Source organism: Lachnellula hyalina (genome assembly GCF_007821495.1).
Source record: "Lachnellula hyalina strain CBS 185.66 chromosome Unknown contig00069, whole genome shotgun sequence".
Classification (NCBI taxonomy): domain Eukaryota; kingdom Fungi; phylum Ascomycota; class Leotiomycetes; order Helotiales; family Lachnaceae; genus Lachnellula; species Lachnellula hyalina.
This window is the reverse complement of record NW_022157183.1, coordinates 30185-50247: the sequence shown is the minus strand read 5'-3', so window position 1 is coordinate 50247 and position 20063 is coordinate 30185. Positions and strand designations below refer to the sequence as shown.

The window sequence follows — 20063 nt, the reverse complement described above, 5'->3', positions numbered from 1 at the left end:
GGTGGAGGTGGTATATAATTCATATCCGAGGTAATTGTTGAGTAGAGGTAATGGGCAGATAGATACGAATGCTACGTCTCATGTTGAGGTTGGGAATGGAGTGGAGGATACGGTGGAAGGAAGGAAGGAAGCGGTGATAGGTTTATGCGAATCCGGTGATGTGATTTGATTCTTGTTTTCCTTCTACATCTTGTATATTGTCGCGGAAAAGGGAGAGGGGAAGGGAATCGTTGTCATTCAGTTGGTGCATGCTTTATTAGATTCTCTTTAATTTTGAGATGTATTATGTGTTGTGTTTACTTGGTACAGAATTCAAGCCCTCGCGAGTGCTCAAGCTCTGCACCCATGCAATGTAGTCGCATTCTTATTCTCCTGTTTACTACTTTGGTGTGAGAGAGGGTTTAGGGGTGTTATATAGATCTAGAAGAACCTTTTGCCTAAGTCTTGATTCTGAGCTGAGGAAGAAGGTGATGGTCGCGCTTGCCGTTTTGATGGGATCGTTGGGTTGAGCTTGGCTAGGTGGGGGGAAGGCGAATGCAAGTCGACCGAAGTGAACGTTTTTGTTCAGGATGGAGCTTAGATGTTTTGAATGCTCTTTGGCTTCGAAGTTATATTTCTAGGACTCTACATGGTGGGAGTTTGCTGCGTCTTATAATGTTATTTTGGGAATCCACCTTTATACATCATCTCCCTGCTTAAACCAGACGTCAACTATACTGTGATGCATTATATAGACACATGCTCCCTATTCTAGACAATGAACAATCTACTCCAATCTTGGAAGGCCATATCTATTTAGCTGAGATCCATCTTCTCGGATTTCGATTTCGCGCCCTCTGTATCTTTCTGATCTACTTCTGTAGAAGGATCTTCAACTTTCCTCATCAGATATGCAATCATCCCCCACACCACTTGCATAGCATCCACTCTCTCCTTTGCTATGAACAAATCATACCACTTACTCCTCCACATATTCATCCTCCCCCAATCCTCTTGCTCATTACCGTCGAGGGTGCTCAACAGCTTGTCCGGGACCCTGACTCTGACAATAGAGACATGGTGGTTCAATGAGCTGACCAGGAAGATGTCATCATACCCTTGCCCAACAGCCTTCCCAATAGACGAATACCTCGCTTTCCGATCCCACGTAGAGGACGGCGGCAGCATCTTCCTATAACTATCATAGATTTGAAAATTTATCCCCTCCTTTCCCTTCTTACTGCGTTTATTCGGACTCGGGCCATTGATACCACCAATAGCTCTCTTCGCCTCAGCAGCAACACCTTTTTCCTCTCCCACAATCTTCTCAGGGACCGTGCCGCCGACAACAGCACCCAGGTCATCGACTTTGTCAGCCTCCTTCCCCATAGCCCCACCTGGCCCACCACCCCATCGCGGTTTCGTGGTCCACCATTTCCCTTCCCCAAAGCGTTTCTCCGTCTTGCCTTCGCGAGCACGCTGCTGCGCCGTAAGCAAGACTGCGATAACCTCTCTGGCGAGATCAAGTTGGGATTCGGCTTCTGTTGCAAACACGGTGCTGTTGCGGCAAGATACTGCTGCGACGGGACCCTCTATGATTCCGGATCTCGCAGCTGCTCGATCGGTGGGGGTGCGATAGACGAAGGTCGCCGAGGAGTTGAAGTAAGTGGGGGGCGAGGAGGATGTTGGTGGGGGGTTGATGTGTAGACGTGGCTCGGTACGAGGGAAGGAGACGTTGCAGCCGAAGTCGTAGGAGATGAGCTTGATGAAGGCCGTGAGGAGGTGTTGCCTGTAGTCTGGAGGGAGCTGGGCACCTGATCCGGTCCGTTGGTGGGTTTTCAAGTGGCGGGGTACTTGGTCTTCAACAGCATCAGACGTCGACTCGGGTTTGGGAGGTAGCGAAGTGTCATCCCAGTATCCGGTGAAGAATTCTAGGTTCTTGAAGAACTCATATGCATTACCCAAGCGTACAGCCGCTTCTCCTGATGGGGGAGAGATGCGCCTGACGGTACGGAAGGCTGCGGTATTGTCTATCAAGAGCTCGTTTTGACGCTCTCGGTATGTCTGGGCTCCGGGCGAGAGGTTGCCGTTATTAAGGAGCTTTTTACTTGCATTGTTGGCTTCTTGTAGATTATCTGTACTGATAGCATTCCATTCCTCGACCGGTGGTAAGAAGCCAGCCTCTGGGATTATGTCTTCCGGGGAAGAATCAGGTATCACGTGAAGCCCGAGCGCTTCGAAGTGAGCGAGCTTGATATCTGCTGGCCGGTGGATTTTCTGTAGCAGGGCAACCAGTGGTGTGCCTGTTCCTGAAGAAAATGGAAGCTGATCTCCCGCTTGTGGCGTACATTGGGGAAATCCGACAGGTGTCTGTGGTGGGATTGTCCTTGGTCCGTCTCGGGGCGTTGGAGTTTTTAGAGCAGCTGTGTAACGAGTGAGAAGGGTGTTCGAAGCCAAGACCTGAAGAACAAAATGAAAAGCAATTTGACAGTATCACTTGAGGGATGACCATTACGATGGTGGTCGATCAACAAGCAGGCGCCCAAAGGCATGACTTGAAATGAATCAACAGCCATGTGCCATGATCTCGGTGCCAGCGAACTGGCCCATGTCGTGAGAGGAATAAGACTGCCCAATGGGATATCCGAAGATGAAGCCATACAATATGAAACAACATAACATACCTATTGCTCCTATACCGGCAAACATGTTGCCCCCTAACGTGACCTAACCTCCACCGCGGCGTGGCGGGCCTCCTGCAAAAGACGAGATGAGTAATCATGTGAAGCTATGATAGCACAGCAGATAGCTAGACGGGAGGGAGAGACAGGCGAAGGAAATGTTATGGGAGCCTTACGGATTGGCTTCTAGTGGTGAAGGGCTGGGCGACAAGGAAGGAAGGTAAGGAAGGAGGAGGAGCTACTGGCTGGATGGATGGATGGATGAGTAGTGTAGTAGCTGCCGTGTCGTGTCTTGCATCTACTGTACTGTGCGACACACACCAGGTGTAACTCTCTGCCGGCTAAATGCAGACAAGTCGCTTCCTTCCCTTTCTCACTGTTGAACATTTACAGTGTAGTGTAGTGCAGTGCAGTGAAGTGCAATATGATACAGGCTGTCCGTGCGCAACTACTGTACGTACCTGGCCTGGCCTGGCTGGGTACCTACAGTACGTATTCGACGTATTCCCGGCAACAACTCACCCGCCGTGCCCGTGCGTGCCCGTCCATCCGTCAAAGCGGCACGTCCCACTCACTATCCTTGGCATGAGGTTGAGAATCTTAACATTTATTACATTGAAACTTTCAGATGCCGGCGACAATAACAATGCTGAAGTACTGTAAGTACGTAACTATTGTAGGTGCCATTACTCACTGGCTGCACATTGTGAGAGAAACGAAATGCCAAGAGAATGTCTGGCAATGGTGGAGATGTTTGAAGCAAGAAGGCTCCGAGCAATAACTTTACCTGCAGTCTTTCTCTTTTCCACTATCCATTTTTGTCGACACCCAGCAACGCAATCATGAGGCTATGGCAATTATCCACCGTTGGAACTTCAAACCGGTCAATTCTTTAATACCTGCCTAACAATGGCAATACGAGACACTCTACCGGTGGTGATGTTTCCGTGAGTGTGGCCTGAGCCGCCGACATGAGCGAGCTGGAGGATCCCCCGCTTTTCTCCAACACATACATCTCTTTCAGTGCCCCCGCCAACACGTCTTTCCGCCTTCCTTTCACGCGCAAGCATTCTACGTGTAAAGTGCTTGCAGAATGTTTCCTACCAAGTCTCTACTGTCCTGTACGGCATCTTTGATTATTAGCTCTAGTTGTACCTGTCCTGTACTGTGCATGTTTGCTGGGTGCATGTTGATGTCGTATGTCAAGCCGAGCCTCACCTCACACTGACCCCTGAACTGAAAACGTGCTTCACGCTCTGTATCAGACAGGGGGCTGCAACATCCAAAACCCCTCCAATCGACCCCTCCAGCCAAATACCCGACCTCGACTCTCCATCTTCTGTATACTGTGACCCACTCCATACTCTCGTCAGGGCGCGCGTGTTTGAGCCATGGAGATCATGGATTTTCCACATCTCAGTTGGCCATGCCATTCTTCTCTCCGCTTTGTTTTGTGGAATTGTTCTTCTTCTTGCAAACAACATCAATATCATGAATGAGGCATAGCTTGACGGCCTGGGAGCCCTTTCACAATTACACCTTGACGGTTGAATTTTATCTTCTTTCCAGCGACTGGTGTCGCCATTTCTTACCTTCATTATGTCGACGAGCGCGAACCTGCCGGCAGGATTTTCCATTACTTCAATTAATGGCATACGATGTACAGCAGTCCCAAGATCTCTCACAACGCTTTCAGGAAGCGCCGCGACAGCTGCCTCTTCCTTAGAAGCAGCAACTTCTTCAACAAGTACGAGTACGAGTACGACCGCGACTGCGACTGCGACTACGCAAACATCTACCCCAATAACCTCAACAACCAGTACTCAGACACAAAATACACCGGATGTTGTGTCCTCAAGCATTGCTTCCTCCACCACTGTTATCGCAGCGGTTGTATCAAGCGATCTTATTCAAGTTACACCTACCACAGCAGCAACGACCGCGCCACCAGCAGTTACGAATACCACTACTCCCGTAGCACAAGCGAGTGCAGTAGTAATTCCAGATACAAGCACGAGTGAGAGTTCGGATTCAGTCACAAGTGCCGCGAGTACAGCCTCCAAAGGCACGGACCCGACAACATCTTCTAGTACCCCCATAGCTGTTGCTCAGAGCGAGGTTCGTTCCTCGGCGACGGCAACAACAGATCTCAATAGCAATAATGGATTTCAATCTCTTGCAATGTCAAAATCTGCGGCGACTATGACTTCTGCAGCCCCCAGCTCGTCAAAGTCTGCAACAGAAGGAGGGATAGCTACAACTCCCCGACTATCACCTGGTCCAGTTGTCGGGGGTGTATTAGGATCTATTGGTTTTATCGCGGGCGTGGCGCTACTGTTTTGGTTCTTGCGGAAAAGAAGGCGGGATCGAAACAGCTTACTCACACCTCTCACAACTGGAACTCGAAGCGAGTTTAACGAAAACGATGGTCGCTCTGGTGGGCGAAGAAACTTTGGCGAAACGTGGAGGTCGGATATGGGTTCACAAGGGGATAGGCTCAGGTCAGCGGCATCTAGGTTAAAGACAGGACTCCTTGGTATTGGGGTCTCCTTGAAGTCCAAAGTCGTGGGCGATCGGAGCGACAGGCCAGGTGTAAACCTAAATAGGGGGAACTCCCAGTTCCTCGATGGCCCAATTCCACAACATAGCCGGAATAATTCTGTGCTGTCGAATGGCGCAGGACCGCACACAGTCAAAGAACGCTTAGATGATTGGTGGGAGAGCTTCAGAGAAAAAGTCAAGTTCAGAAAGAACAACGAGCCAGCTGACCCCTTTGCCGCCGCCCGTGGCATGACAGAGAAACAAGCCAGTCTCAACAAACCTCCCGATTTCTCCCAGCTCTTAGGAATGGACGACCGAGAGCTACAAGTGCAAGCAGAGCGACGGCGAACGTCCTTCAAAACGCAATCAGGCTCCTCCCTACCCCCCTTGGGAAGCCTCGTTCTGAACTTCGGCGACAACCCCTTCGCTGATCCCATAACAGCAGCGACCACCACCACCACCAACTCCAACAAACAGAACCAAGCCTGGCGACCACCCAATCGTCAATCAGGCCGGCTCCGCACCAACTCCGACCCTTTCGCGGACCCCATCTCCCAACCCCAACCCTCAATGCCCAAACCAAACACCTACGTAGCCGACATCCGACGCTCTCGCGGGCAATCCGTCGACGCAACGAAAAAAGGACCATCCATGTACGGCCGCCCCCCCAGCACCAACCCAGCAACCTCACGCTACCCCTCCACCATCGCGCCCAGCAGAGACAGCTACCGCGACACCGTCTTCTCCTCCCTCTCGGCTAACGCGCGGAAAGGCAAGGGCCGATCCGACCCCTTTGATCTAGAGCGGCCTGAACTCTGGCGCACGAATGGCAATGGCAATGTGAATGTGTTAAGCAGCAATCGTGCCTCCTCGCGGCAACGCGGTGCCAGTATGGGTGCACGGGAGTCAGCGAATCTCTATCCCACCCCGCTGCGCACCTATGACCTGCCTACTCCCAGGGTCGTCAGCACAGCCACGTCTCGAGTCGTGAGCAACGAAACGTACATGTCAAAATACAGTAGCGGTATCGGTTCAGAGTGGGGTGACCCAGGACCTGATTTGGGCCCTGGGAGCGGGAACAGCAGTCTGAAGGGTAACGTGAGTTCCAGTTCTAGTGGTGGCAGCGCGCATGGGGTCCAAGGCCAAGGAATGTCTGGTACGAGTAGAGGGCAGGAGTTGGCGAGTCGGGGGGATGAGGATGTGAGTCCGGTTAGCTTTGAGAAGGGAGCTGGGATTGGGAATGGGAATGGAGTGGGCAAGGCAATGTGATTAAAAAAATAAGGTAGGTATCATGCATGGCTGGTTGAGGGGTTCATTCATGATTAATGACCCGGTAGTGTTTTTGGCGTAACGTTTGTTTGTTTGGTACTACTGTATGTTGGGTTTGCAGCGTTACTGTATTTGGAAGCAAAGCAAAAGGGGCTATGGTTTGGATGATATCTAGTTCAGGAGACCGGATTGGGATGGATAAACATATGAATGTAAGATCCAGAGTCTGTGTGGTATTTGTATTCTTGTAGTATGATAGAATGATATATACGAAATGAAGTGACTATATTTTCGCATTTGCAGATCATGAGTTGGGTATATTTTGTGGGATCTGAGTAGACATTGAGAGACCAAGCATTGCAAAATCAAATGTTCTATTGAATACGTTATGATATACCCACCATTTTATCTCTATCTTCATCTCCCTATGCTTCACTCCACGCTCACGCACCCAGATCAAATCATCTCATCATATTCTTAATCCTCATGAGCATGTTTTGCACCTGCCAAATACCAAAACTAGCGGAATCTACTACGCTTGAAGACCGCACATCCACAACTGCAAGCAGATTGGCCAAGTAGTCAAACATAAGACAGTCTAACTCTTAACCAAAAGACTGCTTCCAGTCATTTCTTCAGGCTGCTTCAAGCCCATAGCCTCGAGAATCGTGGGTGCGACATCGCCCAAAACACCGTCTTTCTTCTTCAGGGACCAGCCTTTAGGCGCATTGGCCATAATGAAGGGGACTAAATTGGTTGTGTGGGAGGTCTTGGGCTTGCCGTCTGGAAACTTCATTTCTTCGGCATTGCTATTTGTTGTCAGTATCTTGGATAACGTGCAAAGGAGTCTATGTACGAACCCGTGATCAGAAGTAATGAAAAGTAAGTAGCCTTCCTTCTTGCAGGTCTCGTAGATCTCTCCAATACCCTTGTCTGTTGCCGCAACCCCAACAATTGCAGCTTCATACACCCCGGTGTGGCCAACCATATCAGGTGGAGCAAAGTTGTTCATGACGAATTCGAATTTGCCCTCGGATATCCGCTTGCTGACTTGCTTTGCAACACCGGCGGCGCTCATCTCGGGAGCCTTGTCGTATGTTGCTACGCTCTTATTTGAGGGAACGAGATCTTGCTTTTCGTCTCGGGTTTCGAGGGGGAAGACCTTTTCAACGCCACCGTTGAAGAAGAATGTGACGTGGGCGTACTTCTCGGTCTCGGCGACGTGGACTTGGTTGACGCCTTGGCTCCCGAGAGTCTCGGCGAGAACGTTACCCATGTGTTGCGGCTTGAAGGCAATTGGGAAGGGATAATCGAGCTTGTATTGGGTCATAGTTGTGAGGGTGATGTTTTTGGGGTATGCGAAGTCCTCCAATGGAGAACGGTCGAAGTCTCCGAGCAATTGAGTGATTTCTCGTACACGGTCGGATCGATAGTTGAAGAAGAATACCTGGTCACCCTCTGCAGATATGTTAGACATTCCCACCAACTGAACAAGGGTATATTTACCTTTAATGCGAGATTCCTTTCCTCCGATAATGATAGGCTTCAAGAACTCGTCATTCTCGCCCTTCGCATATCTCTCATTGATAGTCTTGACGGGATCACTGCTCTCCTCACCATCACCGACACATATGGCGTTCAGCCCAACCTGCACTCTATCCCATCTCTTATCACGGTCCATGGCGTAATATCTGCCAACAACCGTGGCAACTTCACCAATACCAATCTCCTTGATCTTGTCCAAAAGGTTTTGCATGTATCCTGCCCCAGACTTCGGGTCGGTATCTCGGCCATCACCAAAGAAATGGATGTAGACGTGGGGCACTTCGATCTCCTTGGCAAGCTTGAGGAGAGCATAGAGATGATCTTGCTTTGCGTGCTGAACATCTTGTCAGCTACTTTCATGAAATTCAAGATTGAGTGAACATACGACACCACCATCAGAGATTAGTCCGCACAAGTGTAGACGGCCAGTTCCAGACTTGGCATCATTGAAAGACTTCATGATAACCTCATTCTTGTTGAGCTCGTTCTTCTTGATCGTCTGATCAATCCGGACCACATCCTGCCAAACAACACGTCCGGCACCAATGTTTAGGTGCCCGACTTCAGAATTTCCCATCAGCCCCTCCGGCAATCCAACGGCGAGGGAAGAAGCTTCAAGTTCAGTGTATCCATCTGCGTCTTTCTGGAAAGCGTCCATAACCGGTGTCTCGGCGGCAGCGATTGCATCTCCATTCTTGGGAGAAGATTCGCTGGGGACTCCCCAGCCATCAATAACAACTACGCCAAAGCATAACTATCAGCCATGAGGTTTCCAAGTACATCAAAATATAGAACATTGTAAGGATGTAGTCGGGTTTCTTCTTGGTCGTGTTTGGGTTCTGAGAGCTCGGCGAATTCATCGTCTTTTCAACCAGGTAGGAGAATCGATGCAAGTAAAAGTATACCGGTTGAAGTAGAACAGGAGATACGTAGCCAGATGTTGGATACATAAGAAAGGAGGTGAGGATACGTGGAAGGACGTACTTAATGCGGCTTTGTTCTGTACGGGCATTTTGGCGAATCTGCAGGGTATATCAGCGCCGGAGTATTGGTAGCACGGGAAATTGGGTGTAATGCAGATTGAAATCTTACTTACGAGAAGGTTGTTTGACCTTCAAAGATCAAAGTCTCAATTTCTCAGGTTCGTGGAGGAAGGGAATGATGTAAGATATGTACTGATTTATGGGGAGAGAAGAGCTTTGTTGAGCAGGTGGGGTGTTTTTGTTTTTCCCTCCAAAGTGACCTGAGTTCCATGGACCCCGCTCTCCGATAAGGAAGGACCGATCACTAATTTCTACTGTACCATCAACAACTTCATGTGCCTACCGAATTATCAGCAACGGAAGCTACGAAAAGCCGTCTTTGTTGCCCACAACACTTGACCACGATGGCGTCCCCTTCTCAAGCAACACCACAGCCGCTCATGAATCTTCTCCCAGACGGTCTCTCCCCCGACTCCATCGACACGCTCCCCGTCCTCTCAGCAGTACTAGCCCGCCTCCAAAAACCCTCTCCTTCCTCGACCTCTCCGCCAGCTACATCTCCTTCTCAAATAGCTTCCGGCACCGGCCCTCTTGAAATCAAAGATATACCCACCGCGACAGACGAGATTAAGCATAAACTACAGAAGGCTAGGATGCAGGTCAAGGACCTGCCGGATATGGATCGCAAAATTCAGGAACAAGAGGAGGAGATCGCGGAGTTAGAGGAGAAGGTTAGGAGGCAGAGGGAGGTGTTGGAGAGTTTGAGGGATGTTGGGGTTAAGGCGAAGGGTGAGAGGGAACAGAGGGAGAAGGAGGGTGAGGATGCTATGGACTTGAAAGGGTGATGCGAGCTGGATCTTGAATCACTTCTAAAGCACCTTATTGCAGAATGGCAGAAGAGGGCGTCTAAGCTGGAAGCTTGCTGAGCCTTGGACATGGCCCAGTCCATACTGACAAATGGGCGAATACGTCGCCAATCTGTCCAGCTTTACGTGCTCTTTGTAGATCGACCAGCTGAAACTGCGGGTTTGAGGCTACCATATCTGGGGATGAATCAACCATTCAGACCTTCTTGGTGCTCCTACCAAAGGAAATGGACTTAAATCCACCAATATAATACAGGCATAATTCCAACGCTGGAACATGCATCAGGTTGCATTTAGGGCAGAATTTAGTATACCAATCAACCCGTATTTCTTGCCCGTTGTTGATATTCCTTAAGGCCAATTTAGTCTTCACAATATACATGTGACATACGTTCTCATCGACCAGTAAGTCCAGTCTTTTTTAGAATATCGTCAAGACCAACTCCCGGTCCACCTGGAACAACTGTCACCCAAACATCTTCTTTGAGCCTCTGCTCTTCCGGTAAGATACTCCAGTTTGGACTGTGCTCGGCTTTGAGCCACTTGAAATCATCAACCTGATCCCATTGATTGACAACAGGCTCCGCGCCGATAACTTTCTGTAGAATAGTCAGCGTATTCAGGTATCCCAAACGGTTTCAATAGCTTACATGGCATTCTGGGATAGGAGAGAATCGAACATTGCTGCAGTCCTCAATAATGGGACGACTCGCACAATGTAGGTAGATATCTACATTCTTGCAATCATGCATTCTCACTTGCCTCGAAGCAACAACGATGATGCTATCCTCGACTCCAGTGATATGAGCAGCACCAGCCACTTGACCAGCAATTATCAGAGAATGTTTGATGTTCTTCAGTGCAAGACCAGCAAAAGGAGCACCATTCGCTGTAGGTACTGACATGTCGACAATGCATCTATTAAGCTTAGTCAAGGACCCAGAGGCAGTTGCGTGCGAGGCTGATGAGGGGAGAATGATATGGAGACCGGTGTGATTAGATATATTGACATTTGTTGCCTGCGAAAAGCTTGGCTTCCGAACTGGCCCGCCGCCAAGTTTCATGATTTCTTCATTGTAATTCTTCGGGAATGATGGAAGATCTCCAATAGTGTCCTTTGAATCAACCTCACTTGGTGGCGTGATAAGATTGGCTGGGGTCGTAGCCAGGGATGACTCGTTTGAAGAGCCAAGGCCTGACTTGTCACTAGGGTGTTCAATGTCCTTCTGGGCAGCTAATTCAGCTGCATCCTTGATAGATATAGCTGACTTATTTTTGTGCGTGGTCTTGAACTGGAACCTTGGCTTTGGCTCCAACCTTGCCCGAGTCTCTTGCAGCTTCTCTTGGAGAGCTTTGATGGCCTATAAAGTTAGCCTATACTAAACAACATCGATATCCTCCTTACTTGTGAATATATTCGCTGGTCATAAGCAGGAACTGATCCGGTGAGATCCGCGACCTCGTTCGTGAGCCTTGAAATTTCAGCCAGAAGATGATCAACAGCATCCTTTCTCTCGCCGCCGACCAAGGAGAGAGACTCTAGCTGAGCCATCTTCTCCTGTAGTTCTGAAGAAATTAGAATAGAATCTACACACAAAGAAAGACGTTTACCGGTGCATGCTTCTTGAAAGTATCTATAGAAACGGTCCTTCAAGTCAGATTGAGAGCCAGTACGGTCAAACTCTGGTATAGCAGCTTCCATCTTGATCAAGTAGCATGAATTGCTCCCTCTACTTGAACGAAGTAGTGATACGGATAAGAGGAACAACACTGAATTGTATTATGTTTCGAAGGACACAATGATATCTGAGGCGGTTTTAGTGCAAAGTAGTAGGGGTATTCTCTCTTTGGTGGTTGTTCTGGGGCCCCTTGAGTCTGTCGATAGCGAGGAAGTTTCTTGCGCTTGATGCCTTCTTCTTATTCTGAGGACCAGTCAACTTATCCAAGTGGCAGTGAGAGTCATGATGCACTGTTGCATGGTCACCTTGTCAGTTGCGGAATGACCTCTAAAAGTCATACCATTTGCTTGAGTACGCAATAGACTATGTTTGAAGTGCGGGGCAAATGGGGCAAATAACTTCTAACACGTGACTATACACATTTACAAGCTCTATGGAGGTATAGTAGCTCTAGAAGTTGTACTGGTCGATAAAGACAGGTTGTAAAAGGTGGTTACGGGTTTGATGAGAGGCGTATCCTTCAAAGTACCCAATCCCGCAGGCTTCTAATGAATATGCTGGAACGCTACCTTTACACATCATATCACCTATGAAGACCGGGGAACAAGGATAGAAAATGCCACAAAGGATCAAGCTGATTTTAGAATGCCAAATTTCGTATGTACAATACAAGTGAGTCAACGCCTGTCATTCCTTATGAGTGAGTTGACTTCGCTGGTACATCGATGCCATAGTTCTCCTTGATTCTCTCCTTCCTCCTCTCATCATATCCGGGAGGATATATGCCTGGAAATTTAAAGGTTAGCCGTAGAAGCTATACTGTTCGGGTGTGTTCATACCTCTCCCTTCCCCTAATTCTGCTACGGTCTGTTCGATCGGGACGCGACGATTCTTCCTCAAAAATTGTTTCCGCTCAAACTCGTCAATCTCTTTATCCTTCTTATATCCCGTAAGAGCTGCACCCGTGTAATGGTATGTTCCCATAACAACTGCTGTTAAAGCACCGAATCCCAAGACCGAAGGAGTTGTGCCACCTAATTGCCTGTTAGCCAGATCCACGCCAAATGCTTGTACATAGATCCTCACGCTTCAATCCCATCACAGCACCTGCAAAGAGTCCTCCAAGAGCAGGGTTCAAGCTATCGTCTTTCTCTCGTAGATTGGCGGCTGCGTTTTTTGTGAACTCGTAGGCTCCGCCCATAATAGCTATGCAACCGTTAGATTTACCCTACAGTTCCTAGACATTTGAGAGCCATACTGAAAACTACGATTGTGCTTCCGGTTCGTGTGAAGACACCCCAAGGTCCGTGGTTTCTCTTGGTCAAGGTATTCTGGACTGCGGAGATAAAGGCGCCCGCAGATCCTGTAATCATTGAGGCAGTAGCGGCCTCCTTGAGCGCATCCTTTGGATGGTATTGATCATCCCCGGATGCCATGGTGACCTATGCAGCAGAGGGAGATTGGAAAGAGTGTTGTATGGTATTGTTATTGTTGTCGTCGTCAAGTTTGAGGCTGGCTCGGCTGTTGAGCTCTAGGTATCGGAGCGTTGCTTTTTGTACCCGGCGCTAGCCTTATTTATACTTCCCCATATACCTAAGCAGATCAACTGTAAGAAACAGACTTGCGTAAGCTTTGTCACCAGCAAACGAAATCCTCAGATTCACTCGATCTTTTGTTGCCGGTATTGACCAACCCCTACCGAAATCTCCTAGCCTTCCAACTGCGTTGAGAGGTCCCAGAAAGAGCTACCGACTTGAGCTGTCACCAACAGAGCTCTTCGCTGGGCGAGAGCGGTGGAAGTGACGGTTCGGAGCTGGCAGATACCTGGGTTGTGATGGCGGGTTTCCAGGGACCTCGTGGACCAGGTGTGTCTATTTATACTGTCCTAGGACTGCCCAACGTGTGACCCAAACTAATAGATATGGTGCTCATAGGGAAGACTGCGCCAAGACTGATCGAAGATCTGCTCGACTATGACCCAAGATATCGAGCACAGAAGGACCAGCGGAACCTTCTTGCGGAAGATGCCCCTCACTTTCGCGAGTCTCAGGTTCCTGCCGTCCCACCAAGAAAGGGAGACTTCGACTGTCGGCACGAGCTTATGTTGAAGCAAGGCCAAACAGTTGCCCCGTTCTCTGCCGACGAAGACCCAGATGAGACAACGCAGTATGTGGTATCGACATATTGCTACGAATGTCGATGGTACTTCGATATCAGGGTGGATTATACACAGTGGAAAGAGAATTCGGTAGCTTGTCAGCTATCTGATTCTGAAAATCGACTGCACCATTTTCGACTCGTAGAGACGATCTACCCACCACAAGACGAGAACAAATATAAGTCTGTCGCCGAGATCCATAGCTTTGTGTGCTCGGGGGACCTCTGCCCATGTAAGGTTGAGATCAGGATAAGCCCCCCAAAACTTACGCCTAACCTCCTCGGCCTCATTCTCACTGCTTCAAAGGTCCACAACCGTGGAAGGAAAGAGATCGAAGCAGAGCCAGAGAGATATCCGGGCCTTGGACCGCTAGTACCACTCCAAGTGTTAGGATACCTTCGACAGTATCTTATTGATGCCCGGACCGGTCAGGCTAAACGGATCGCTAAACGGAATAAGAAGTACATGCTTGCATTTGGACCAGAATGTGAGCCCCTCTTCGAATACTTGGGTTTTACTTCCACAGAGGTGGAAAGTTCCGAACCAGGCGTAAGTGCTCCCCACCTATCTGACTACATAGCGCTATCAATTATACTAACATACTGCTTTCAGGAGGGTCCGAGCTACTTTTGGACTCTTCCCCAGACTACGGATGCTAACCGTGAATTTCTCGGGGATGTGGAGGTCGAGCTCCAATTGAAAATCAAAATGCGTCCAGAAAGTGAATATCAGGCTTCAGGAGCTTCGCGCATTGAACTCATGCCAGTAATAGCTCGAAAGGCTATCGAACGGAGCCTCCGATTTGTGGACTACCCCGTGACTGCAAGGTCAAGGACGGTAGATCTTTCAGTTCCTTCTCACCCACATTATGCCAGCCTAGGATCTTTACATGACTTTTCAGACGACTTGCTAACCTGGGCTTATGAACGCCAGTGTCAATGTGATCCGGAAAATAAACCATACTATCTGGACTGCTTGACAGGAATAGCCAACGGGCGAGAAAGTGCTGACTTGCAAACGAAAGTGGCTCTTGTCGAGTCAGCTGGCGAATATGGACAGCAAGCTATCGAGCAGGGTTACCATTACTTTGGCTTAGATTACAAGACACCGGAAGAAGATGATCACATCATGGGTCTCTACAAGTCGAGAATCGAATCAGCTCCACGTACAAAAGATGAATGCAAAAAGCATTTGCTTATTATCGCGAAAGCTAGGAATAGCGACAAGATTGCTGCACTTGCGAACGATAGGGCGATGACTTACGAGGAGGCTATGGATTTTTTGAATGTATCGACAGAGACCCCGCCAGATATGGTTCAGGCTTCGGCCGTTGCAATAGTATGTCCCCCTCTCATACCTATATATGACTAGACACCTGACTTGGAACAATAGGCCAGCGATGGAGATACAACTAAAGCCGCACGAGCAATGCGAGTCATTGCAAATAAGCGTAACGACTACCATTTGCAACAAGCAGCTACAGATATGGAATCTGGAACCACAACTAATATTTCCATTGATGAAGCATACCGTCGACTTCAGGTCAAAGACCGCACGGCCAAAGATGAGTTGGTCTTCATGTACTACCAAGAACTCACCAAGGATGTCGGGGCTGGGTCAAGGGATCACTATGCCGAGGCCTTACGTGCCATTGCTCTAGAAAGGTCCAGTACTTATCTATTTGCAAAGCTTGACGACCCAAATGCCATCGTAGCACCTGCCCGAAGCACGTCAGATCAGCCTATTGGTCTCGACAACATCGGCAATACATGCTATTTGAACAGTCTTCTACAGTACTACTACACCGTCAAGGCCATTAGGGATGTTGTGATGAATTTCCAAGACCATCGCATGCCTCTTGGCGAAGAAGATATCAAGAAGAAGAGAGTCGGTGGGCGAAGTGTCGCGAAGGCCGAGATTACCAAAGCCCAGAAGTGTAAGTAATAGTTACCGAAAGAAGCTGTTCAGGAGGCTAACAGGTTCTAGTCGTGGATGAACTACACAGCCTTTTCGAAAACCTCAAGACCGCGTCGACAAGTTCGATTAAGCCCACCAGGGACCTCGCGGAGCTGACACTCTTTAGCTCAGCTGCAGCCGCGAACTTCCGCCGAGCTTCCGTTAGTAGCCCCCGAGGAGTAAACATAGCAGCATCTTCATCCACATATCCTATATATGGCCCAGAGCCTCGCCCACAGACTTCGCCAGCGCGCTCTTCGACAGCTCCGGTCAAAGAAGACCTTGAAATGATCGACCATCCTGGTGACAAGAATCTGGAGAATGGCTCTGTAAGCAGCGAAGCAACCCTTGTGAATATGGATACTCTTCCTACCTACAATGAGGCGGTTAGGGGCGGTACAGAATCTTCTCCAACCACCGAGACAGGCGATGATGATCAACCAATGATTGTAGATGGTAAAGACTTGGAAGGGGATGCAATCATGCTCAACGGTGAGGATGGCGTCAATGGGGAGAAAGTGTCATCTGCTCCCGAAAAGCCACCGCCCGTACCGCCGCGAAACAAACAAGGACTTGTTGTTCAGATAAACGAAAGCAAGGAACAAATCTCTGATGATGATCTTTGGAGATTTGGCTCTCAACAAGATGTCACAGAGGTGATTGGAAACGTTATGTTCCGGTTGCAGTGTGCTATAAAACCAACAAGTATCGATGAACGATCGGGCGAGCAAATTGACATTATTCGAGACACCTTCTACGGTTCGAATGTGGTTTACTCTCAAAAGGCGCAGACACTCGAGAGAAAGGTAGAGGCTTTTGCAAGTCTCAATGTATTTCCAGCATTTTCAGGGCCCCGTGACATTTACGAAGCTCTCGATGTCTTTTTCGATGAGCAGTTCGTCCACATTGACAATACCCTTGTTCCGCAACACTCTTCTATCGATAAACTTCCCCCGATCCTACAAATACAAATCCAACGTACGCAATTCGACCAAGTCAAGCAACTCGCCTCTAAAAACCAGAATCCGGTCACGTTTCCCGAGACTATCTACCTCGATAGATACATGGACGCCGACCCAGAATCGTCTTTGATGCATCGCCGGCGTGACACATGGAAATGGAAATCAGAACTGAGAAAGCTCGAAGCTCGGCAGGAATCTCTGAAAGGCAAGAATTCGGAACTTGCAGTTCCTGATGCGCTGTTGGAAGCCAAGAACTTGGTTGTCGGCATTAAGGAGGAAAACTTGACTGGTATTCCCATTGAGCCCGGTCTCCCCGAAGCTATCGCAGAGCGGGCTGCCGAAATTGTCGAGGAGCTCGAGACTATCAACACGGCAATCGACAAACTCAAGCGTAGACTGAGCGAACAGTTCATGGACATGCATCAGTATGAATACAAACTTCAAACGGTTTTTATTCATCGCGGCGAGGCTGGAGGCGGACATTACTGGATATACATCTACGATTTCGAAAACGACATCTGGCGGAAATACAACGATGATCATGTGGACATCGTGAACGATCGGAAGGAGATCTTTGAACCTCATCAGATAGGTGGTGGAACGCCGTACTACCTTGCCTATGTGAGGAGTCAAGACAAGACAGATTTGGTCCAGGCTGTATATAGGGATGTCCCAGACGCGATGGATGTTACGGATACCTGGGCAGGCGAGATGGAAGACGAAGGAGTAGTGATGCAAGATGATGACAATAGAGGCGTGAGACATGTAGAGCATGTGAAGCCACGACCATTGAGGCCGAAGCCGCCTATTTCCGCCGTTCCTGATCAGGCCCCACTTAGTATATGGGAGGCTGTTCCCACCAACGGCGTGGACGCGAATGGAAAGCCTTGGTAGATGTGTATGAATATGTTGATGGTTCGGGAAAGAAAGTTCTCCAGGGGTCAATAGGGAGAGCAAGGAAGGATTATAGGGTGTTTTACACGTGCTGGACTTGGGGAATGAAATGGGCATGTGAAAACAAGCGATGATATCCACATTCCAATCTGGCTTTGTATTTTAATGAATGAGCTTTACGAAGAACAAGAACAGGGAAAGAAATATTCCTTACATAGCACATGGGAATTATGATGGATGCATATATAGTAATGCTAGTTACGAATTATGAATACATAGAATTGTGCTATAGTTGTCTATTTATTGTCCCTGTCTTGATTGAACTTCTCTGGTACATTATTTAATCTCGTAGCACTAGAAATAAATGGTTTAACAACTGCTGCGACCCTGGTAGTATAGCAATAATACCTGCGGTATTTTGAAATGGTCGTGAAGCTTACTTATAATACTAGCCGATTATTAAATATGAGAAGCTCGTAGGCCATCCGTGTACTCAGAGTATCTTTGTTATGATTCGTGTGCGAGATAGATGTTGCTTTGACATAGTCTGCGAGAAAGCTAGAGCCTTGATTGTGCTGCTTTTGAGGTTGCCTTGGAAGATGGACGATGAGTGGTAGCGGAGATGGTGATGTTAAGGTTCGGCGCTTTTCACTCTGTCTGGCTCCTGGTTGAATGGAACTTGCTATTTGAATAATATCCGCAGAATAGTATGCTTGCCGGAGACTTGTAAACTTCCACGCATGGACTCACTGTAATCTCGCATTGCCCCCCCCCGTGATGGAATCTTGTGAGTTATGGTCAACCAATTGGTTGACTCGGAGATTCCAATTTCCCATCATCGTGTGGAAGCTAGCATCAGCCCAAACAATGAGTGGGTTGGCCAATATGGAGCGTCAACTTTAACAACATTGGACTTGACGCAAGAAGAGACGATCACGTAAAACAAGAAATACGCATTATCGGAATGAAAGTTAGACATTTGGGTAGGAAATGTGAAGTTTTGGGGGTATTATAGAGGCCCCTCAACTCTTGTCTCCTGTCTCCAGTGCCGGAATTACTTCGTCAGTGAGACTCCAAAAAGCGCAACCCAGATATTTTCTAGCATAGTGGAGTCAGAGTTGCAATGAAGATTTAGGCAACAGTATAATAAATGCTGACTGGAAATATATGCAATAGGTGCAAGCATAGAAGGATGACAAGGTAGCGTAATGTCTCAGATATAAAGTTAAAGGCATGACAGAAATGCGGCAGCTCACAAAAGGGACCCGCATAAGCTCGGATTAATTTTGCTGACGTGGAAGAGAGGCACTCAACTTAAGCATAACGGTTAAAGATGACTGAAGCAAGTTTGCGGAGACTAGTGTGTACTATTTCGAACCTTGAGGCTGAACACTTGCAGGAGCAAGGAAGATTCTGGATGGCGAAGCTTGATCGTCGATGCAGGTTGAGCCACAGGGGAGGAGCACAGTTGTATCGGCAACCGCACAGGTCAAAGGGCGTTGATGGACAGAGCTGATAGCAATATAGCCGGAGTAATTGATCAATAAGAGGGCGGATGAGGGGATAAAGATTTTCCTTTCCAGCTTTGAGAAGAGCAGAGCATAGCCACGTCCCTTGTATAGGATAGAAATGTGGCTGCGGTAGAGGTAGACCGTCTCACTGGAGACGAAACGATGACGGCAGATCACCATTGCATGTTAAGCCTTTTGGTCCTTCAGCTCTACGTGTAACCTTTGTGTTAGTCTTGCATGAAAAATGAGAAGACTGCCAGTCAATGTGACTTCTTTGGATGGCTGTGCGAAATCGGCATGCCCTCAATTGGTGGGGTTGTGATGGCAGTATCCAATTGTGAACGTAGATATTGGCCTGCACATGTACAGGTAAGGTATACAGAAGAGGTTGTGCAGACTCGACGGTTTGATCCGCAAGTCTCTAGGTGTGGGTGAAATTATTGTAGCTCAAAACAGACCGTTGGTTCGGAACACTCGAGCATCAAAAAATAGCCGAAGTTTTGAAGGCTGTATGGCATAGCGCGGTGCAAAATTGACGGGCAGGCTGAAATGAGGAGCATAGAGTTATCCAGTAACGATATCAAGAAAACTCTTCTTTGTGGTGTTGTCCTTTTTCGACAAGGTTAGTTGCATATTCCACACGCATACCTCGGTAGGCGAGCAAGATTGAGGCCTTTGATAGGTCGGACTTAACGACAACGCAAGCTGGCGCAAGCCACAATCTTGATACCTCGGATACTCCGTCAAACCTACAGTAACCTCCGCGCTTCATGGCTATTGTACAACTGTTGTCATGCGTGCTACATTTTCCACAATCATTGTCACTTGTTCAGTGCGATATCTCGTTTGCGGCCGTCTCCGATTTGGGTTGTAGCGTAGAGCACAACAGCTCCGACTGCTGCGGTAATCTCCTGTAGATTAGAATTTTTGGGGCAGTAAATGGCATATTGGACTAATTTGAGAGAATAAATGGTCCAGTCCTCTGCAAGAGTTTCATGCTGAGAAGTGCTAGGTGACATGAATCTTTGCTTGACTCGGT

The 20063-nt window shown here is 48.4% G+C and overlaps 7 protein-coding genes across 7 annotated transcripts; 3 read left to right on the top strand and 4 right to left on the bottom strand.

Moving 5' to 3' along the window:
• Positions 1–795: 795 nt before the first annotated feature.
• Positions 796–2688, bottom strand: LHYA1_G003553 (uncharacterized protein; the record flags this gene model as incomplete). Its single annotated transcript, XM_031148522.1, has 2 exons — positions 796–2402; positions 2664–2688. The coding sequence occupies 2 exons, from the start codon at positions 2686–2688 to the stop codon at positions 796–798; spliced, it is 1632 nt and encodes a 543-aa protein (XP_031005253.1).
• Positions 2689–4259: 1571 nt separating this feature from the next.
• Positions 4260–6470, top strand: LHYA1_G003552 (uncharacterized protein; the record flags this gene model as incomplete). The annotated part of the gene is made up of 1 exon (XM_031148521.1): positions 4260–6470. One exon carries the CDS (start codon positions 4260–4262, stop codon positions 6468–6470), a length of 2211 nt encoding a protein of 736 aa, XP_031005254.1.
• Positions 6471–7068: 598 nt separating this feature from the next.
• Positions 7069–8769, bottom strand: ipgm-1 (2,3-bisphosphoglycerate-independent phosphoglycerate mutase; the record flags this gene model as incomplete). The annotated part of the gene is made up of 4 exons (XM_031148520.1): positions 7069–7279; positions 7331–7928; positions 7977–8349; positions 8401–8769. Coding segments are annotated over 4 exons (1551 nt in total), but the record flags the coding sequence as incomplete, so codon positions are not given.
• Positions 8770–9402: 633 nt separating this feature from the next.
• On the top strand, positions 9403–9843 carry LHYA1_G003550 (uncharacterized protein; the record flags this gene model as incomplete). Its single annotated transcript, XM_031148519.1, has 1 exon — positions 9403–9843. The coding sequence occupies one exon, from the start codon at positions 9403–9405 to the stop codon at positions 9841–9843; it is 441 nt and encodes a 146-aa protein (XP_031005258.1).
• Positions 9844–10259: 416 nt separating this feature from the next.
• On the bottom strand, positions 10260–11566 carry TFCC (Tubulin-folding cofactor C; the record flags this gene model as incomplete). The annotated part of the gene is made up of 4 exons (XM_031148518.1): positions 10260–10463; positions 10515–11225; positions 11270–11430; positions 11476–11566. The coding sequence occupies 4 exons, from the start codon at positions 11564–11566 to the stop codon at positions 10260–10262; spliced, it is 1167 nt and encodes a 388-aa protein (XP_031005234.1).
• Positions 11567–12237: 671 nt separating this feature from the next.
• Positions 12238–12979, bottom strand: B13D24.010 (NADH-ubiquinone oxidoreductase 21.3 kDa subunit; the record flags this gene model as incomplete). The annotated part of the gene is made up of 4 exons (XM_031148517.1): positions 12238–12329; positions 12383–12577; positions 12630–12749; positions 12802–12979. 4 exons carry the CDS (start codon positions 12977–12979, stop codon positions 12238–12240), a joined length of 585 nt encoding a protein of 194 aa, XP_031005233.1.
• A 398-nt stretch (positions 12980–13377) lies between these two features.
• Positions 13378–17513, top strand: UBP2 (Ubiquitin carboxyl-terminal hydrolase; the record flags this gene model as incomplete). The annotated part of the gene is made up of 5 exons (XM_031148516.1): positions 13378–13408; positions 13478–14250; positions 14314–15039; positions 15094–15637; positions 15688–17513. 5 exons carry the CDS (start codon positions 13378–13380, stop codon positions 17511–17513), a joined length of 3900 nt encoding a protein of 1299 aa, XP_031005204.1.
• Between the last annotated feature and the right edge of the window lie 2550 nt (positions 17514–20063).